Consider the following 19,925-nt stretch of genomic DNA (forward strand, 5'->3'; position numbering starts at 1 on the left):
TTGCTCAGTGCTGTTTAACAGACACAAGGATCTAGGTCTTTTTGACATCTGATCTAGTGATCCACCCATCAAAATTTACTATCCCTAAGATGACAAGTCTGTCAAGTCAACGGACAGTCATTCTGCAAATCCATCAATAGTCTCTGGACCTCAGTCATGTCTGAACCATGGTCTGAAAACCACAGCTCTAACAAACGTATGAAAGCATCAGAAGAAAATGAAATTCTTTATCCATGATCCTGCTAAAAAGGTCTTTAGAAGGGCGGGGGGGGGCAGATCCCTCTTTCCTCGCACTGCCTCCCTCCTTGACACATCTTTACCAGGCCCATCACCAAGGATCTCATCACATTTTTTAACTTCCAAAACTGTAAAAACATTAACTCAACTTAAGAAATTAAATTAAACATAAAGCAACTTTCTGCAAAGGTGACATAGTAGTTTGTAACCCAAGAAACATCCTGCTCCAGCCTTTTGTGAATTTCAGCAGCTGAGGTAAGATGCCCAAGCGAGTATCCCACATGCAGCCGCTGTCACTGCAACTCCAAAACACTCCAGGAGGGCACTGAACTTGCACCTGATGGCAGGAACTTTGGCCATTGCCTGCTCGAACAGAATTTGGTCTGGTGACCTCTGTGGCAGAGAATTTTTGAGAGTCTTCCCCCCTGCATTCTCCAGTTTGCTTGACTGCCTAGTGGCTGACTTAGTTTGGTTCATAAGAAGAGACCACAGAGGTCCTGGCACCAAGACACAAGTTGAGGCTGGAAGACACTAGCCTCTTTCACCTCTGTCAAAGGAGCACAGACTAAATGAACTTCACTTTCCTTAGCTGCTCACCATATAGGTGGAACCCCCACAAACACACCCTCACAAGTCAGGGAACTAGGAACAATCTAATTGCTTGCTGCAAATTTAAGTAAGTAAATAAGCAGGATGAGAATGGACAGCAAAAGCACAAGTGGAGATCTAGACAGGAATGCAGAAAACCCTGAGAATCTGCACACCCTGCAGAGGGGCATCATGTAAAGAAGCCCTAGGTGGGTAACAGTCCGGTCACCAATGCAAAGAAATGAGAGGTCCCTCCTCTGCCCAGCTCCTTCCCCCATCTTGACCATTACCAGGGGAAGACAGGCAAGAAGGCTCTTGGAATTTATGGTGCCCGCAAAATAGAGCAAAAATGAATCAAAAGGTGCTGCTAACAGACTTTTTTCCAAAACAACTGGAAGGGGGCAGAGATGGAAAAAGAGACAACTGCAACTTGACACACTGGGGCAAGCATGCATCAGAGTTTTTCCTTCAGCACAACAAAAGCAAGGACCAGGCAATTCTGCACACCAGACTAACAGTGTGCCTATCCTCACCGCTCCTTGGATGGTGTTTCAAGATATAACCAAGATAAACTAATAGTGAACTCCTGCTAGTCTGATGTGGTAATACTTTTGACAGCCATCATTAAATCTATTGCTACATGCACAGTAACAACCCCCACCCACTGGAAACATCAGCATTCTAAGTCAAATTCAATGCACAAATAAACAGGTTGGTTGACCATCTTCCAAGACCAGCCATCAAGAAATTTCCCTGAGGGACATTACTCATTCCTAACATAGTACATTCATGCCCAGCCCTAAGCACTTCATATGAATACTGAGTTTTGAAAAATGATAAACCAAATTCCTGAAAGAAGAAGTTTATATGAATGGGACAGGCTGGTAAGATTAAAAGAGAGAAGAAATATTAACCTCATATTTCAGCACAGAAACAAGCCCCTAACCAACAAGTAAAGAACAAGTTCCTCAATTTTTCCAGCCCTCATCCCAAGGTCAGCTCCTGTTCTCCATGGTCAGAAGAGAACTCACCCCGAAGAGAGCTGCTGACCAGGCTCTTCTCAGGCCATTCACTGTTGGTAATTCCCCATCCCCACTAATGCATACACAAAGTGCAGGTTCCTACGATTCTCCACTATTGCACCTCATCTGGGACTTTAAGGCTGAGTCTTCTCATGATGAAGATTAACTCAGAACACCTACACACTGCAAAAAAGGGAAGAGCAGATTAGAACCCTTGTTCTAACCAACAGCAGGTGTTAAAGACAGAGAGAGACACTAAACTCAAGAAGTACTACCAGAAGTATTGGTAGACAGTTAAAGGCAATGACCTGATACACATTTCTCATCTCATACCTGAGCTGGACTGTTCTTGGCTCCTTTGATTTAAAATTGGCTCCTCTTCTCCTGTAAGAAATAAAACTTTTTGACATATGTATTAATGACCTGGAAAAAAAAAATCTGTACTCTGTAAAACAACTAAGGCCCAAAAGAAAATGTGCTCCTTTACCTCTCCAATGAAAGACTGTACTGCTACAGAGAAAATTACAAGTCTACAAATTAATGCAACAGTCTGAATTCCACACATTCATGACACTCCAGTTCTCTTACCTGAACTATGCTTCTGAAGACTGTGCTTACATCTTCCTGTTTTAGATTGACATCTAACTGCACCTAAACAACAACAACAAAAATGGATGAAGCACTCAGTAATAAAATCCTGTGCTTTTGTAAGCTAGCTGACAGCCTCCACCCCCCACAAACAAAGAATAATCACTGAGGACATGCAATGGAATAGATGACTTGGGGGAAAGAGACCAGTGAAATATGATACTGGGGCAAAGAAAAGCCATGAACCCCACCATAGCCAAGAAAGTTCCCATTCATTCACCCGAACCTCAAAGATGTAGCTCTAGAAAGATGATTCTTTCATTTTCCCCAAAAGTATGACTAAGCCAAGGACTCACAAAAGCCAGAGCAACAACTGCCAATATGGACAGATTTCCCCATCTTCACGGTCCAGGAATAATCTACAGAGCTGTAAACACCCAATCCCAGCTGTCACAACTGTTTACAGGAAGAGATGTGAATGAAGTGCTCTTCTGACCTGTTCACCAGCTCTCATTACAACATGAAAGTGTCTCCTGAGGATCTACAGACCTACTCTCACTGTATCCTCCTCATGCAAGGAATCACTGCCCTGAATTCCAACATGGGAAACTGCAGCACATAAGAAATGGCTTTTTTTTCCCCAAAAAATATGATTGTGTCTCCTTGAAAGCCAATGATCTAAACCATTTGAACTGTAAGAGAATATACTTCATAACCTCTAAGAGCAGCTTATTAGGATTTTGGTGTTCCTTACTATTAACCATCTTTATACCAGGCAGATGTTATAATCGAGAGAAAGAAAACTCTACCTCCATTCCATTTACAATGGGCTAGCTGAGAACTTCTCAGCAATGTAATTGGCCTCAGGACCAAACAGGACATTTTAGTTTCCAATCCTATGCAGTGTCTGAGATATGAGGCATAAATGCCAACAGGGCATAAGCCTAGGATGTAAAGAAAATGAAAGCTGAAGAACCTCACTACTAACGAAGAGGGAATAATTCTGATATCTGTTCAGAACAATGTTCCATCTTAGAAAGTCTAAAAACCCAGCTGAGTCCATTATAATCTCTCTGGCTCTGGCAGAGACACACTGGCTCTGACCAGAAGCCCAGTTCACAACTGCCTTTAATGACCTGCATTATCAAATGAAACCCACAGCGCCTAGTTCTCCAAGATATGCCAAAATTCTCTTGACCTAAGGAGATGAGGAAAGCAGTGAATAAGCCATATATTACATTAAATATCTTCTAACAATAGGACTATGCCCCTGAAATCCCTTACTGCCACATTCCACATTCAAACAGCCCAAAGTCACACTTGTCCTTACAAGCTTCCAAATCCAAGTGGTATTGATCAAAATCTTCCAAGTGCTTTCTTTAACATTTATTTATGAATCCTTCCTGATTTTCTCTCTGGAAGGAAAGTATTATTATATCTATTTTTTTCTGAAGGCCAAAACTTGCCTTGGTTCAAACCTCATTTTGCTCACTTCTATCCCCAAGCACTCCATTTAACGCATGTAAATTTACGAGTGATTGCTGAGAATGTAGGTCCAAAGGAGTCCCCAGAAAACCAAGTACACATTAAACTTTTTGTGACTTACAACAACCCTAAATCTAAGCCAGGATCTAGCCACACTATCCATGTATTTTTTTTAAAAGAATTTTCATTATTTTTGAGTAGTTAATGCCAAAAGCTTCCAAGCAATGAGTGATCTGTCAGCTATGTGGTCAAATTATTAATGTTTACAAATGACAAATATACTTCAAATATTAAAGGATCGTAAGGATCCTTTACACAAATAATATAATCTTTAATATAAAGGATTAAAGGATCAATGGAAGGGGCCTCCTGCAACAACAACACATCAGAACACATCTAAGCAAATCTAAAGCAGAGCTTAGAAGTTCATGAGGCACAATCTTTTACTTGCATCAGCAAATCATATCTTCTGTTTGATTATATCCATGCAGTGCTTACCCTACTGATGCAGAACAAGTGTATTTCCTATCACAGTCAGGAGTAGCACGGTCAAATCTTCACTGTTTCAAAGGAAACAGTTGGGCTGTTTCAAACTCATGGCCAATTATGAGTGACATTCCTCAGGGGCTGATACTAGGCACAATACTGTTTAACATCAACAACCTGGACAAAGGCACAAAAGGCATCCTCAGCCAGTCTGCAGATGACAACAGCTGGGGTGGGCAGGGGATACGCTGGAGGGCACGGTTGCCATTCAGAGGAACTTCGACAACCTGGAAGAATGGGCTAGTAGAAAACACATGACGTTCAACAAAGGCAGATGTAAAGTCCTGCACCTGTTGAAATAGTCCTGTGCAGCAGCACAGGCTGAGTGCTGACTGGCTAGAAAGCAGCTCTGTTTCAAAGGATCTAGGAGTCCTTGTGGATGACGATTTGAACAATGGATAGCAATGTGTCCTTGTAGCAAAGAATGTCAACCATATACTGGGCTGTCTTAGCAAGAGTGTAGCCAGCACATCAACAGAAATTATTCTTCCCCTTTGTTCAGCATTTGTGAGACCACATCTGGAGTACTGAGTCTAGTTTTGGGCTCCCCAGTACATGAAAAACATTGACATACTGAAGGAAGTCCATTGAAGGTTCAGCCAGATGGTTAGGGGACAGGAGCTGTACAAGGAGAGGCCAAGAGAACCAAGTTTGTTCAGCCTAGAAAAAAGAAGGCTAAGGGGACCTCTAATTGCAATCTTCAGCTAACTTATAGAGAAGACGAAGAAGACTCCTCTCAGAGATGCACAGCAAAAGGACACAAGGCACTGGCTGCAAGCAACAAGGGAAATCCTGACCAGACATAAGAAAAAAGGTTTGTTTTTTTTCCCCCCAAATAAAAGATACTCAAATTCAGTGTAGGAATGGATTAGGAAACAAATCCAGAACTCCAGGACGATGGCAATACAAGCTGGCAGGAGGCACAGAAGTCCCTATCTATCAGAAGGGCACACTGAACAGTCAGATTACACTCGGTACAAGGCATTCAATATGCTTTGATAAGAGCCTGTTCCAACAGTCAATCTGATCTTGAGGGCAGCTTCATGATGCACCTACTTGGTAAGTGGAAACACACAGTAAACAAAACACCCAGTCTAAGGGAGAAATTTGCAAATATGCACTTCAGTGTTTCCCAGTTCACAGAGTCCAGAGTCTGAATCTAAGCTGTACTGGTTTGTAGTAATTTAATTACAATACATCACATGTCCAGGCACTTTCATTCATTCTACAGAACCTCAGACTAGCATAATATCAAAGCACATTGATCTCAGTTAGGAAGTGCCATACATACCTTTTTTGGACAAGAATACTGTATTACCACAACTGCAATTGCCAAGACAAAAGCCACAATAAGACCATCTCTCCTTCTTCTGTCATATCTGTCCCCTTTGAAAAGTAAAATAATAATTGATTAGCTAAGAAGCAGCATTTTCATGTGATAGACACAACTTCACTAGAAATATAACTGTTTATGTTGTGTAGGGTTTTTTTTGTTTTTTTTTTTTTAGAGTAACCTCAAGAAATGTAAGCACCAGAGTCAGTTATTAGTGCAACCTTAGGCCAGCTCCAGGAAAGTCATGTGCTGACTAAGTTCAATGAAGACACATTACTTCTTGAAAGGCAATGGGGTTTCCATTTTTTTGGGCCTAGGAAGGGCCAAGCCAGATCTCAGCTAACTGACAGTTCAGCAAATCTCTCATTTCTAACTGGTCTCTAGCATGTGCTTCTGGTGAAGAAGGAAGATTTCTATATTGAAAAACCATGAAAATTGCTTTTGCACAGAAACGGAAAATTCTGTCATTTAGTGACTGCCTTTCACACCCCACAAACCAGATAGTTCCAAACAGGTGTTCTCATCCTATGTAAAAGATGCAAATCTCAAGTTCACTTCAAGCTGAGTTGAAGTTGGCCTGAAGTAATAACCAAGAGCAGGAAAATTCTCCTTTCTCTATCCAGCTGTGAAGGAGAAAAAGAAGCACGCTCTAAAGCATCAACTCATACACATACCAGATGAGAAGTGACTTTATCTGATGGCTGTTTGATGACTCACTTGAAATGATTGGGTAGTTTCATTCCAGTTCATGGAAAGCAGTACAAAGAGCACTACAGTCACTAGCATTAATTACACTATGTGAAGGCCAGAAGATTCAGAAGCAAGATCTGCTAAGTGCACAGAAAGCATGTTCCTCCTCTCTCTAGGCCTCTACCTCTTTATCACTCATTTAAAGTCAAAGCTGACAGTCTTATTTTGTTGAGACCCCTGCAAAAGGGTCCTTCCAGAGAGTTCAAACTGTCAATATAGTACCTTTCACCAACCTTAAGCATATTTTTATCAAACAAAAGACTTCCAATGCTTTTTATTCTTTAAATTCAACTTCCTGAGAAGTCAGCAGAAACCCTGCAGTCAAAAGCCATTCTGCTTCTCAAACCAGCCTCTCAGACTTGCACATATCACCTGACCCATTATCTTCATTACCTGGAAAGCATTCAGCCAAAGAGAATTCCAAGCTCTTTTCTGTTTGAGAGACTTTAATGAAACATGTCACTTTCTCTGAAGCATCAACTTTCTTTTTAAGAATGACAACATCTTGGTGCTGCTTATAGTCTGTCAGGCTACTGAACTTTCAACTGTAAGTCAGAGGTTTCTTGAAAGCTGCAGCACATTTTAACACAAGGTCATCACCACCGATGTTGCAACTTATTGTAGGTTCAGAAGGGGGATCTGAAAGGAGAGAAAACATTCTATAATAGTTTGGTTATATACAGCCTTGCATTTTAGCATGTGATCAGGGCAACATAAGCAGCAGAAGAGTGCATAGACAGAAGTGTAAGGTAGGGGTGCGTGCATGCGTGTCACAGAGAGAGAGAATGCTCAAACATACTGTGTGTAACTTCAGCATAAGACAGATAAAAGGACTACATTTCTAGAAGTGGTCTCTCTTGTGGTTCTTCAGTGCCTAGTTTGAGACACTTCATGGTTGATTTTCAGCAGCACTAATACACGTGTTGGCCACATATATTTCCCAAAGATGATCAGTGGAGCTGCGTAGATCTGCACAGGATACTGCCATGTTGTACAGATATTCCAGCACTTATAACAGGTCTGCAGGAGCACCTTTAATAATAGAGGCATACTGCCTGAGGTAATTGAGTCAGCTTGTTTGGTTATCTCTGTCTGGAACTGCACTGTGCCATCTAGACACACTCTAGAAGTCATTCCAAGGTGAGTAATGACGGGCACACAAATTAGATGGCACTTTTGAAAGGTTTTTGAAGTGACTAAGCAACTTAACAGCTGAGCCAAATAACAGAGTCTCCCTTCTATTTGCTCCCCTAACAAATAAACAATTCTTTCTTGTCTTCTTAAAGAGAAAAAAGTTGTGCAAATTCTTTATGCAGTTCATCCACTACTTACCTAACACAGTAAGTATAAAGGTTAAGACGGGATTTTTTTCATCAGAAGTCAAATACTCTAATGCATATGTGGCAGCATCATTATTCTCTAAGTTAAATATGGTCAAGCTGCCGGTTTCCTTGTTAAGTAATCCTCTGTTCCAGAGAGAAGTAAAATACACTGTTTTGCTTTGTTCTTCCCATTCAGCAACTTTATCTTTGTTTTTCTTCCAAGTAATTTCCACTAGCTTTTTGTCTATTTTTACTGGAAAAGTAAAATTTTCTCCCAAGGTGCCAAACACCTCCTCACAGCGGATGTGTACTACAGGGGGAAAAAAAGAAAAGTTATTTTACCGATTGTTTTCTAAATTATTGTTTGACCAATGCTTTATGCAGCATCAGATACATTCAAAGTTAGGTTAAAAGCACATCACGGATATTGCAATGTCAAGTTGCAATGTCAAGCACGTGTCAGCTAAGAAGTATGCAAACCTAGCCTGTCTACACAAGCATGTAACAGGCATTACAAAATGGTCCCATTTCTACATCCAGGTCTCTATGAGCCCAGCTAGAATCATTGTCCTGATCTTCTCCCCTATCCTAAATTGAACACTTTCCCTATGTTCATCTGAATTAGGTCACCTCCTCCTGCTCATGGCCTGGTCAAAAAGACAAAAGGAAAAATTACTGTCACCAGCAAAAATCTATCTCAGCATCTGGTTGGAGAATGCACAGACTGAAATCCCTGTTGAGCAATTTTTCAATATCTTGTAATTTGGCTGAATATTTGCAGAGTTAGTAAAAGGCACAATTCTGACACAAAATTACTATCCAGTTCAAAGTGCTTGCTCTGAAATCATGGGGATACTACAGATTTCCTTTGGAAATGTCATTTAAGGTATTTTTAACAGGGAAAAACAACGTATTTTTCACAAATTTCATTCTCAGAAATGGCCAAGCCTTTGGGACAAAACGTTTCCTCCATTCTGCATTATATCACCACAAAAGCTGGTTTATTTCATAGCCAACATATGCAAAACAGCATCTGGTAGCATCCGAACTGCTGACTATCAGTTCCGAAAATAATCATACTTTACTGGAGGGAAGAAAACAAACAAATAACAAAAAACAAAAAAGGAAACAAACAGGCATGATAGAGTTTGATAGTTTAAATTTGAACTAACCTTAAAAAAAAATAACAGCATACTCTGGATACAGTAGAATCAGAGACAAGGAAGGCAGGGGACCCTTTTGAAAGGATGATGCCTCTGTCCCCCTTCTTCAGTTTTCAGCTAAGATCTCCTGCTCCTAAATGGCTCTGAGTGGCTTTAAAATCACTGAGGGGAGATTCCCAGGATGCATCATGGAAAACTCCCCTTAAACAATGATCATGGATGGTGAAAGAGAAATATTTTAGAAGCCTACTCTTGATTTCCGTAAGCCAACTGTTCCCAGGTGACATCTGCTTCCTTTTTTGTTTTGTTTTGATTCTTAAATAGCATCAACTCAAAAACCTACTGATCCTTATTCTGTGCTTCCCTTGCTTCTCATGTCATCATGGTATAAGAACTCGCTTCCATTCATAAATCAATGCAGATACAACAGATTTATCACATTAGAACAACAATTCACTTTCCCTCACTGTATGAGTCCAGAAAACAAACCATGGCCGATCATACCTCACATCCTGTCTTTCCAAATGAAAGCAGCCGGCAGGCCAGCCAGGCCAGTCCCGATGCTGCATGAGCTTCCCAATCAGCAAAAGACAATGCTCACCAACGTACCACATGTCCTGCTCTTCTGCCTAGTGTCACACCACAGAAACAAAGATTTCCTCAGGCAGGAGGCAGAAGGCAAGAAACGAGAAATAGGAGACATCATTTCCATGTGCTTGCATAGAGAACTGCACACATAGGTCTTCTCTGTGCCTCGCTTCTCATGGACTATCCAGTTTGTTTATAATTTACATATGAATGTATTTTTCTCGCTCTGCTGCAGTTTCTAGTCATCCTTGTCTGCACTTTACTTATGCTGTGGCCTTTCCCAAGCACAGCGACTGGATAAGTAAACAGGGCTCAGCTATCACTCTCACATCATTTCAGCACAACCTAACTTTCTTTATCCTCTATCCCTTTCACACAGATTTAAACATCTCACTTGCTTCTGCTGATCCAAAATGAGTATCACTATCCATCCACGTCAATCATCAATTCCCAGAAGAGAAGAGAACCCAGGACTCCAACGTTCGTTTTTGGGGACCACTGGAAGGCAGGATGTTGTTTTGATCCGAGGAAGCTTGGAGTCTTATCAGGGACTTTTGTTTCAAAATGACAGTTTCTATGAGCACGTTTCCCTGAAGAAGTCATCTCCAACTGCCCAGAGATCTACAGCATTCCTAGTGTGGAGCAGTAACCCCTGCTGTAATCACTGGAAAATTCTGCCTCTCGGTAACTTCGGCTCACAGACACAAGCTGGGGTGGCTTAGCATGCCAGCATGAGTAAGCCAAGCCACAGCAGCCATCTGCACATCAAGCTATTGGTAAGAGCAAGATAACGTGCCTCCCTCCTGGGAGGAAAGCAGCCACTTGCTGAGAGCTGAAAACACAAGCAAGGACAGCCACCACAGCTCAGCCAACTCCTAGTAACTTGGTAAGCCTAGGTGTGGATGTATGCAAACCCTCAACATCTTTGCTGTCTTTCAATTAGTTGCAAGAGCCCATTGGGGTTATGAGGGTAACATTGTTTCTCCTTCGAGCCCAGAAATGGGACTGGAGGAAGGCAGAGCTGAATGGGAAGAGATAACACACGCCCTCTGCACAGCTTTTGCTTGGCACAGAGAAGTACTGCTATCTTCAGCGCACTCTCTTCTTTCTGGCTGGTGAAACAAAGGCTCTGCAGCAAGGAGCTGAAGAGTTTCTGCACACAAGGACATCTGGGGCTCCCAGGAGTGAGACTGTGGAGAGATTAACCCTTCAGGAGGACCTTCACCCCCTCCTGTCCAAAACCAGACATCAAACACCCTTACTTCCCTGCTTCACTGCTCTAGTGAAAATGCAAAGAAACTTCCCACTCACTCCTGTCACCTTCCTTTTTACAAAGAAATTACATAACATACAGAAATGTTCTGCAAGGTCTCCACAACAACTTTTGGAGCTTCTAAAGAAAGGATATGGCATCAAATATTTTCTAAATTTTCAAAGAAACCTTCCTCCTCTTTTTTCCTTGATTTTTACAAAGGAATGGATTTCCCACTCCGCTCCAATTAACTTCTCTACTGTGGGCAAACCAGTACAAAGAACAGTCAAATGCTCTCTCTTACATCCCCTGTTTGGAGGGCTCAAAATAAGAATGGTGCTTCTCTCCTTTCTTCCTCTCTTATTGTATCCTACAATGCAGTGCTGCACTATGGCCTCCAGTAGCCTCTACAGAAACCATCAGACTTCTGTTCCCTCTTACCTCCTTCAACCCATTTCAAATTCCTTCTCATACCACATCTTTGTGTTCTGTTCCTCAAAACAAACTGCATAACAACAGCGTTATTTATAAAGAAGAGAAACTGGCATTGTGCAAGCCAAGACTCTTCTACAGCCCCACAAACTTGTTCTGCCTACATCATCTTCTCTTCTGCTCCTCCAGCTGCCAGATACCTTTGCCTCACATCCTACTTGTCCTACCCAGGACTCGGAGCCACAGCCAGTCATCATCAGCTGAGCCATGGTGACTGAATGGGTGTATGGATTTGTCCTGCAGCAAACAGAAGGCCATGAGTTTTAGCCTGGTTTGCAATACATGAAAATTAAAATATTTCAGATTATCTCATGTTTGACGAGAGCTCAGCTATGTGCATTAGCACGTAAACTGGAACTCCATGCTAACTGAATCATTTCTCTGAACAAGCAGGTTAGATTGCAGCCTTTTCAAGACAAGGCAAAGTCCTTCACTCCTGTTGTAACATACAGCACGCATACAACCCAGTGTGCTGTATCTGAGTTGTAATATTTATCTGAACATTTTTCTTGGAACTGATATAAGGATTAGCTTACATCAATATTCAGGAATAACTAACTCCCCTTTTTAACACCATCACTATAATCTTTTTGGTATCAAGTAGCTGTTTGAAATGTATATATTAGGTTTATATAAGCATCAGTTAGGCTCCCATATTATCATTATTAAGATGTTAACATACCATCTGCTGAAGCTGGGTGGCAAAATCCTTACTGATTAGCTTATGGCAAGGAACTGCCTGCCTCTGGAGTTGGGCTTTTTAAAAAGGTGATTTTTATTTTATTTCTTGCAACTTCCCAACTATCCCTTTTTATTTAGTTTTTTTAATTGTGAATTCCTCAGCTACTGTGAGCAGCAGAGTTTACACTCCATCCTAAAGACCAGAATCCTGAGTTGTAGACAATCCTGGAATAAATGTTCAGTCCAGAAGGACCATCAGAGTATTCACCTCAGTCCCCCTATTCACCCAAAGGCCACAAACACAACTCATATCCCAACCTCCTGTAAGAAAGCATTTAGACCCATGGTATAAAATCAGAGGCAAAAAACTACGGTCAGGCACAGCAAGAATGCAGAAGACAATAAGCTGTACCTAGTGTCTCAGGCTATTGCAATAGCACATCAGATTTGTAAAGGAGGGACTGGATGAGGACTCCTGCTCTGCAAGTCTTACATACAATACCTAAAGCAGAATTTTTAGCTTGCTTCGTGTAGCAACACACACCTCTGTGAACTTGCTGTCTCCAGACAATACGGGGCTGCCTGCAACTACAACACTCTACACATCTACAAAGGCAGGTCCTAAGGGGAGTATCTGCAACAACCTTGGACCCTTGGCCCTTCCCTGTCATTTTAAAATGATACTGCTGACCAAATAGGTGGGAGTGGTCTGCCTGCTCCTCCTTCTCCCTTGCTTTTGCGTTTTCCCCACCCCCTCCCTTACCTGATCATTGGCAAACATACAGCACAGCCAAGCAGAGAGCATAATCAGGGAAACAACCTGGCTGAAAGTTAACTTGACCAAAAAAGCAACAGAAAGATTAGAATTCCTAGATTCGACTTGCTGTGGGACTGCAGGAACATCAGTGCTGGTGAAGGGGCCAGAGAAGAAACTAGTGAGCAGGGGAAGGGCATGGGTAAGACTGTCCCTTTGATCAGAAATACAGCCCTAGTTCAGTTTGCAGCGACTGCACCCACACCCTAGAGCAGGCTACCTAAAGTGGCTACTAGGAAATGATAAGGACTGAGCTGTGTCTTAAGTCCAACTCCTTCCGTTTATGCACTTCACTGAGGGCTCTTGCCTCTCTGCACTCTGGATTCACAGCTCTAAACCTTCCCAGGACAGAAGCACGGCTCTCCAAAATGCTGTCAGAGAAGGAGATGCTGCCTCCCTTTTCTCCAGTAACTCACTGATCAAATCATATGCTCAGGACATTTTCCTACAGTAAACAGATAAAATGCACACTCAGCTGGAGAAGAGCCTAAAATCTTCCCACTAGTGTCCGGACCACTAGACAGAGACACAGCCCCCTCACAGACCCTCTTGGGCCTAGCTGCATTACAGCTCTCTGTGCACACTGGCACAGCTTGGAAAGGAGGAAGAAAGCACACCCACCACTGCACACCCAGGGAGCCTATGGTAGGGCTAATGAAGCCTCGGTATGTGACTCACAGAGGGACTTTTTTGTGGATCCCCACAGCACTTAGGCACAGGCAAGATGCAGAAAATCTTGGTGCTGACAAGGACTAGGCAATTCTGGACATTTTGGGGGAAAGAGCTTGAGGAGTAGGGAGCACAGAGGACCAAAACTTCAGCTCCTCAGAAACACAGGTGCCACCAGAGTCAGGCGCCAGCTTAGGTGGGCTATTCTGGTTCACAGTTTAAGGTTTGTGAATAGAAGGGGAGGTGAGAATCTCTGACAACTTTTGTGAGTTTAGCTCCACAAATTGATTTTTTGGGGGGAGGGGGGGAGGAATAGCAAGAATTTTCAGTAGGGAAAGTCTCCTCCTCTCCCCTGTATTCACATTTCTCTTCCATTTGCTGAATCCCACAGATCTCCCCAGCTCCATCGACCCATGCCTCTTCCGCAACCCTTGTCCTCTCATTACTCATCCAGTCTCATTCTTCCTACTATTTACCATTACTCACTGGATGAGTAATCAAAGGACAAGGACAAGTTAAGGACAAAACCTGTTTGATCCAAAACAGGTGCTTTGAGCCCAGTACTGTGCACTTTGACTCTTGTTCCCCAAGATGTAAAAGCAACTCTGAGGAGAAAGTTCTGAATAAACTTTATGCTAGAAGTACCCACTGGGCTATATTTCCAGGCTGGAAAGGATACTGTGCTCTCTGGGAATGTGAATAGAATTGTGGATTCTTATTTCTGAGGCAACCTCCTGATCAGGGTTCTTCTTTCTGCTCAAGCTTTACTTCAGGTTATTTCTAGATAAATTTATTCATTTAATAGTAAACAAACATATCAATAAAAATATTCCACACCTGGACAGTCTGTCTGCTCACACTCCAGGATCAGGATATGAGTACACTGTCATCACAGCCACTCCAAATTCAACAGCAAGAGAATCAGCTTAACAAGTTTACTGATATTTTAACCATCATAACGTCCCATCTTTTAAGTAACAGTACAGTGGTCAACATACTGGTCAAACTTGCATTCACACCTCTCCCATACTAGGTAATGCTGCACCCTAAGAACAGCAAGGGAAAATTTATGACACACACAGCATTATTAGCAAACTTCAACTGCTCTCAGTTCTAACCATCACCCTAGATTAAGCAGAATGCTTCACTTCTGCCAAGCAAAGAGCACACAGTTTGTTGTGCTGCTTCTTACTACCATTCTAACACAAACTTGAACTCAACTCCATCATCCCTATGGCTAGGATAATAATGCAGCCTTACAACCCAAGGCTTTTAATTTTGTACAATCCTACCTCATGAGCCTCAGTTCCCAGAAATTATCTCCAAGCAGCATATGACTTTATTAATCATTATTCAGTCACAATTCTAATTATTGATTTAATCTTTTTTATTATAAAAGACTATGGATGTACAAGACCTTCCCTACGAGCTAAAGAAAGACTGATCCCTGTCTTAAGAAAGTCTTTCTCATGTGCAGCTCTAGAGCAGGGAAACTTCATCTATCCTGCAGAAGTCAAATATAAGTCCAGTAGCAGAGCAGTACTCCAGGGAATTCACCATACACTGGAGGGGCTACTGCAGAACTGTGGTTCCCAAGCCTTTTTTTCCTGTGAGAGGCACTATATGGGACATCAGTGGAAAAAGAACACATAAAAATATACCTGTATGTTCTGTAGTTATAGCATGACATACCCTGCATATACAAAGTTAGGAGAACCTAAATAACTCCTGCTTCAACAAGATTTATCTAGTAGACTCTTACTGCCCGTACTTTGAGGCAACCTGGATTGAACCAGTTCTGTGGTCACAAACATAGTTAGCGAGGCCCTTCTGCAGGTGTCACACAGGGGGAGGCTGCAATGTGAGAACTCTTATTCTAAAAAGTATCCCCTGCCCTCTGTGCTTAGCTCAGGGTGGTTAGACAAACAATTGAACCTACTAGCTAGTGAAGGGAAGGTCCTGCTCTCTCTCCCCCTCTACCTGCTTCTCCCCTCCCTTTCTCCTGCAGTCTCAGGGTCCTGCCCCTTTGCCAGGCTCACTGGACTGAGCCAATTCCATTCATCATCTTTCCACTTTTTTGCCAAGTTACACTGCCACTAAGGCACTGAGCTAAATTCAGTGAATGATGAGGCCAACACATGGCAACATGAGGGAAGCGAGGGAGGAGGGAGAATTGGGCATCCCCACTATTGGCAAAGGTGAGCTATTAGAGAAGTTCACTGTATTTTGTGAAAATTTACCCTCAGAGTTAGAACACTGATTATGCTTGATCTCTATGCTTTGCTTAGGGACACAGAGTTGACTTGCATTTAAGCCTACCCTTAATTGCTAAAAAAAAAAAAGCCGCTCACATCCTCTGGCCACTTACTCCCCACATCTGCATAGCACTCCCTGTGCTGTGCTAGCACAGTCTTTCTGTAGCTATATGATCAATAGGACTGAGAAAATGACCCAGCCAAATAATAACTTTTTTCCTTTGACCGAGTTATTTTTTGGCCAGATCATCTTTGAGATTCAGTTCATGAAAAACTGCACAAATACATGGCACAGAGAGGAAACTGTTGTTTTTGTTGGTTTTTTTTTTTCCCCTGTGGCAGCACCAGCTTAAACATGTAAACTATAACCTGTGTCACTTCCCAACCCTACATCACCTAAATGGCCTACAGCCACACCACCATGAACACACTCAAACCTCTCTCACGAGGCTGTAAACTCATAGGAAGGCCACTTAAAATATATATATATATACGCACATACACACACGTGGTCAAATCATTATTTTTTGTCAAACACCCTTAACCACACAGTGAACTCATGGGACCAAAGGAGTCTGCACCTGTAACCCAAAGATGACCTTGAGTTTCTCATGACTAAGACCATTAATGATATTAAGCCAAGAAACTACCAGCAAGATTTTTCACTCTTTGTTCTGCTTGTAATGTTAACTACCAATCCCCCCCAAATATTTCTTTTTTTATGATATAATAGCCACAGTTCTGGAGGCAATGATTTATTAAGAGCTTTTAAGCAGAGGGTGGGGGATTTTTGCATTTGTTTTTCCTTTGCTACAAATCCAGAACTTCCTCTGTTTATTCAGGATTCAGGAGGAAGGTAACAAGACTAGAATATCAGATATATGAAGCAGACACCTGATAACTGGGAAAGATTTTTCCATTCAGACTATTTAAAACTCTGTGTTTAATATTTCTGTTAGCAATCTACTGAACTAAAAACACTCTAAAAGCAAGCTGAAGAGAACATTTGTTACAAGCCCTGATTTCCACTCATTTGTCCCAAGAGCTCATGATACAGCTCCAGTGACATCTCTCAGTAAATGGAAAGATGTAAGAAAAAATACTGAGCAATCCTGGTATTTCTACAGTCAAAGAAAATGTAGAAAAGAGCATATGTTTGTGTATGTGGTGGAAGAGAGGAAGGAAATTTTTAAATAAAACTGAAAAAAAACAAACCTCTCAAACTGCTTAATGTGGAAGAAATAGACAGTCAACATTTAAGGCAAGTTTGTTTTCTGTGTGGGTCAGTTAGAAGAAGTCAGGAAATATAACCTGTGATCAACACTGTGTAAGATAACTTCTGCTCTTACATGAACCAGGATGTCTCCCCTTAACTCGATTTTTGTAAAAGAGGTTGAATTGGGAAACTAAGCATTAAGGAATGCAGTAAAATACAAAAGAGAATTAGAAAAGCAGTAATACTGCTTAGAAATAAGTTGATGCTTGGAACACTGAAAAGTTTTCCATCTCTCAAAAAAGTATCACTACAGACACAGAATGCAGCTACATGCTACAGTTCATTCATCCGGCTTACTTCCCTCATTCCCTCTGCTTTTGGGGTGAAGCCCATACTCTGCTAAAGTCACAGGAAGTTTTGTTGCCATCTGCAGTGCAGCTGAACATCCCCACCAGTGTGAGTGGCACTGCAGTCCTCCTGCTGATATCATAGAAAACAATTTATTCACTGAGTATGGGGAGGTTGCAAAGATCTCTCTGTGGGATTCTGCAACAAACTACAGGATCTGGGCCGTGGTTATTACTATTTTTTCACATACAATCTCCAGGATCCCAAAGCTGAATGCAACTTTGGCTTTTTGCTATATAACTCTACAGCACATGGACACAGTTGTCCTGAGCAGCTGCGTCATGCCAACTTACTTCACGTAAGATAGCAAAATGCCTTCACAAAAAGGACACTCTATTAATCATGCAATACTGATGCTCATTTAGAACTTTATCTGAAAAATTGCTACAGATGACATGAAACAAATCAGGAACTAGTGGCTGAAGCTTAGATCCCGCAGCTGACTGTGGGCAACACAGGCATGATTCCTACAGGCATGCAGAGTCCTTCTCCATTGGTCCTATGCGCTCTTACAACTCTGGCTGCAGAACAGGATCTTTCAATGGTATTTAAACAAAGCAAGCTGAAGACTTCTGGAATGCTATGACAGGAAATCTCAGGGAGTTGTTCTGAACACTTTGTAGCAGAAACTGCCATTTTAAACCATTAGGAAAAGCAAAAACACACTGGTCTTTTTAAAAAAGGGGATGCAGTCCATCCTGTTTCAGGCACATCCAGGAAATTCCCAAAGCAACAAAAAAGTCACAGAGAAGTCCCTTAGTCTAGAGAAATGATAAGAAAATGTATATAGAGCAAGCCATGCTGCTTGGCCAATCTAGCAACAGCAGCCACCTCTGACAAGTCACGAAGCAACGAGAAAGTTTGTATACTTGTCTTTAACTTCAAAAATGAGTGAGTTTTGATTGCATACTTCCCATACTTATAGTCCTATGCCAGTTTTCTGCTCCTCAGGCATATAGGTGGCATTTGGCTCCCATTTAGTATTTCACCAGATTGAATATTAATAATTTACTTCTACAAGAAAAAAAAAATATCTAAAATCACAGAGAACTTCAGTGATTTTTCCTTGAGAAAGAAGTAACCTAGAAAACAAAACATAGTCTTTTTTCAGTTATCAAATCTAACTCAGGCCACTGAGGCCGTACCCGAGAAAGCAGGAATTGCAGTTTATCAGCCCATATAGTGATGACAATCACCTCCTACGATTAAGAATGATGGGAAAGGAAATGAACGGTTAGGAACACAACTCGATGCATAACTTCCTTCAACACAACACTGAAAAATAAAGCGTGCAGCTCAGAGCAGGAGGGCAACACCACCTTCACCACAATGATGTATGGCGTCAAAGATCGCCCCACATAAACACCGCAGCTGCTCCCCCAGCACATATCTGCTCTCAGAAATTTTCCTCCTACCGCCGATGCGCGCCCTGCAGCACTGCGGCACCCTCCCAAAGACCACCCCACCACCCAAAGCTTGGGACCTGAACCGCGCCTGCCAAACCGCCCGCCACGCGCCCGGCCGGGCCTCCCGCCAGGGCACCACGCGGCCGGTAACGATCGCGCCCCGCCCAGCTCTGCCCCAGGGCCAGCAGGGCGGGGAGGTGGGGCGGCACCCCCGGCCGCCCGCCGCCGCCGCCTGGGGGCGCCCAGCTCCGCCGGCTGCACCCGGCCGTCGCCCCAGGCACCTCAGCCGGGGTGGCCGCGCTGTGGGGAGCCACGCCGAAGCGAATGAGAGGGTGAAGGGCTGGGGGGCAAGGGAAAAGCCTCCCGCCGTGCCCCGATGACGACTCACCTAGCAGGGAGCCCAGCAGCAGCAGCTCCCCCAGCCCGGGCGAGGCCGGCAGCCGCATCGCTGCTCGCCCCAGCAGCTCTCTCGAAATCTCAAAAAGAAACCGAAAGGGGTGGGAGCCACTGCCCGCCTCCCGCCCGCCAGCCTCCTCCCCGCCCTCCGCTATCTTCCCCATCCACTCGGCGCCCTGCTGCCCCACGGCGGCTTCAGGGGCAGGGCCCCGCGGTCGGGCGGTGCAGCGTGAGCCCCTCCTCCCCCAGCCCCGGGGGGCTGAATTACCGAGGTTTCTCTGGAAACCTCAGCCCGCCTTTAGAAAAAGGGGATTTCAAAATACGGGGCCGCCTCTGACGTTTCTTGGCAGGTCGGGACTGCGGGGCAGAGCTGGGGGGTGAGGTGGCATTGTAAACTAGGGTTTCTGGTTCTTGGAGCAGGGCACCAGAAAGCACCTGGGGCTGAAATGGAAGTGTTGCTCTTAGAATAGGGACGTTTCAGCACTGTTGCCCCAAAAAGCTGAATTTAAAGCAATTTAATGTGGAATGGGAGTCACAAAACAAATTTTAGCAACTAACATGCAGCTCACCACCTCAAAATTCTGATCCTCAAAACCTGGTGTTCAACACCAGTTTTCCCCCAAATGGCTACTATTCTTTTGGGGACACATCTGGCAATGCCTCCTTCTGAGGGCTGAGCAGTTTATCATCCATCACCTCTAACCTATGCTCATC

General features: G+C 43.1%; 1 protein-coding gene across 1 annotated transcript in view; it reads right to left on the reverse strand.

Moving 5' to 3' along the window:
* The window catches only part of CD58 (CD58 molecule), a 54,348-nt gene extending 35,077 nt beyond the window's left edge, over positions 1 to 19,271 (reverse strand). Inside the window, 6 exon segments of the mRNA XM_026065461.1 lie at positions 2,181 to 2,231; positions 2,436 to 2,498; positions 5,758 to 5,852; positions 6,943 to 7,188; positions 7,882 to 8,181; positions 19,204 to 19,271. Coding sequence (XP_025921246.1) covers positions 2,211 to 2,231; positions 2,436 to 2,498; positions 5,758 to 5,852; positions 6,943 to 7,188; positions 7,882 to 8,181; positions 19,204 to 19,261 — 783 coding nt within the window. The 5' untranslated portion in view covers positions 19,262 to 19,271 and the 3' untranslated portion in view covers positions 2,181 to 2,210.
* Between the last annotated feature and the right edge of the window lie 654 nt (positions 19,272 to 19,925).

Source organism: Apteryx rowi, unplaced genomic scaffold (genome assembly GCF_003343035.1).
Source record: "Apteryx rowi isolate R43461 unplaced genomic scaffold, aptRow1 scaffold_228, whole genome shotgun sequence".
Lineage (NCBI taxonomy): Eukaryota > Metazoa > Chordata > Aves > Apterygiformes > Apterygidae > Apteryx > Apteryx rowi.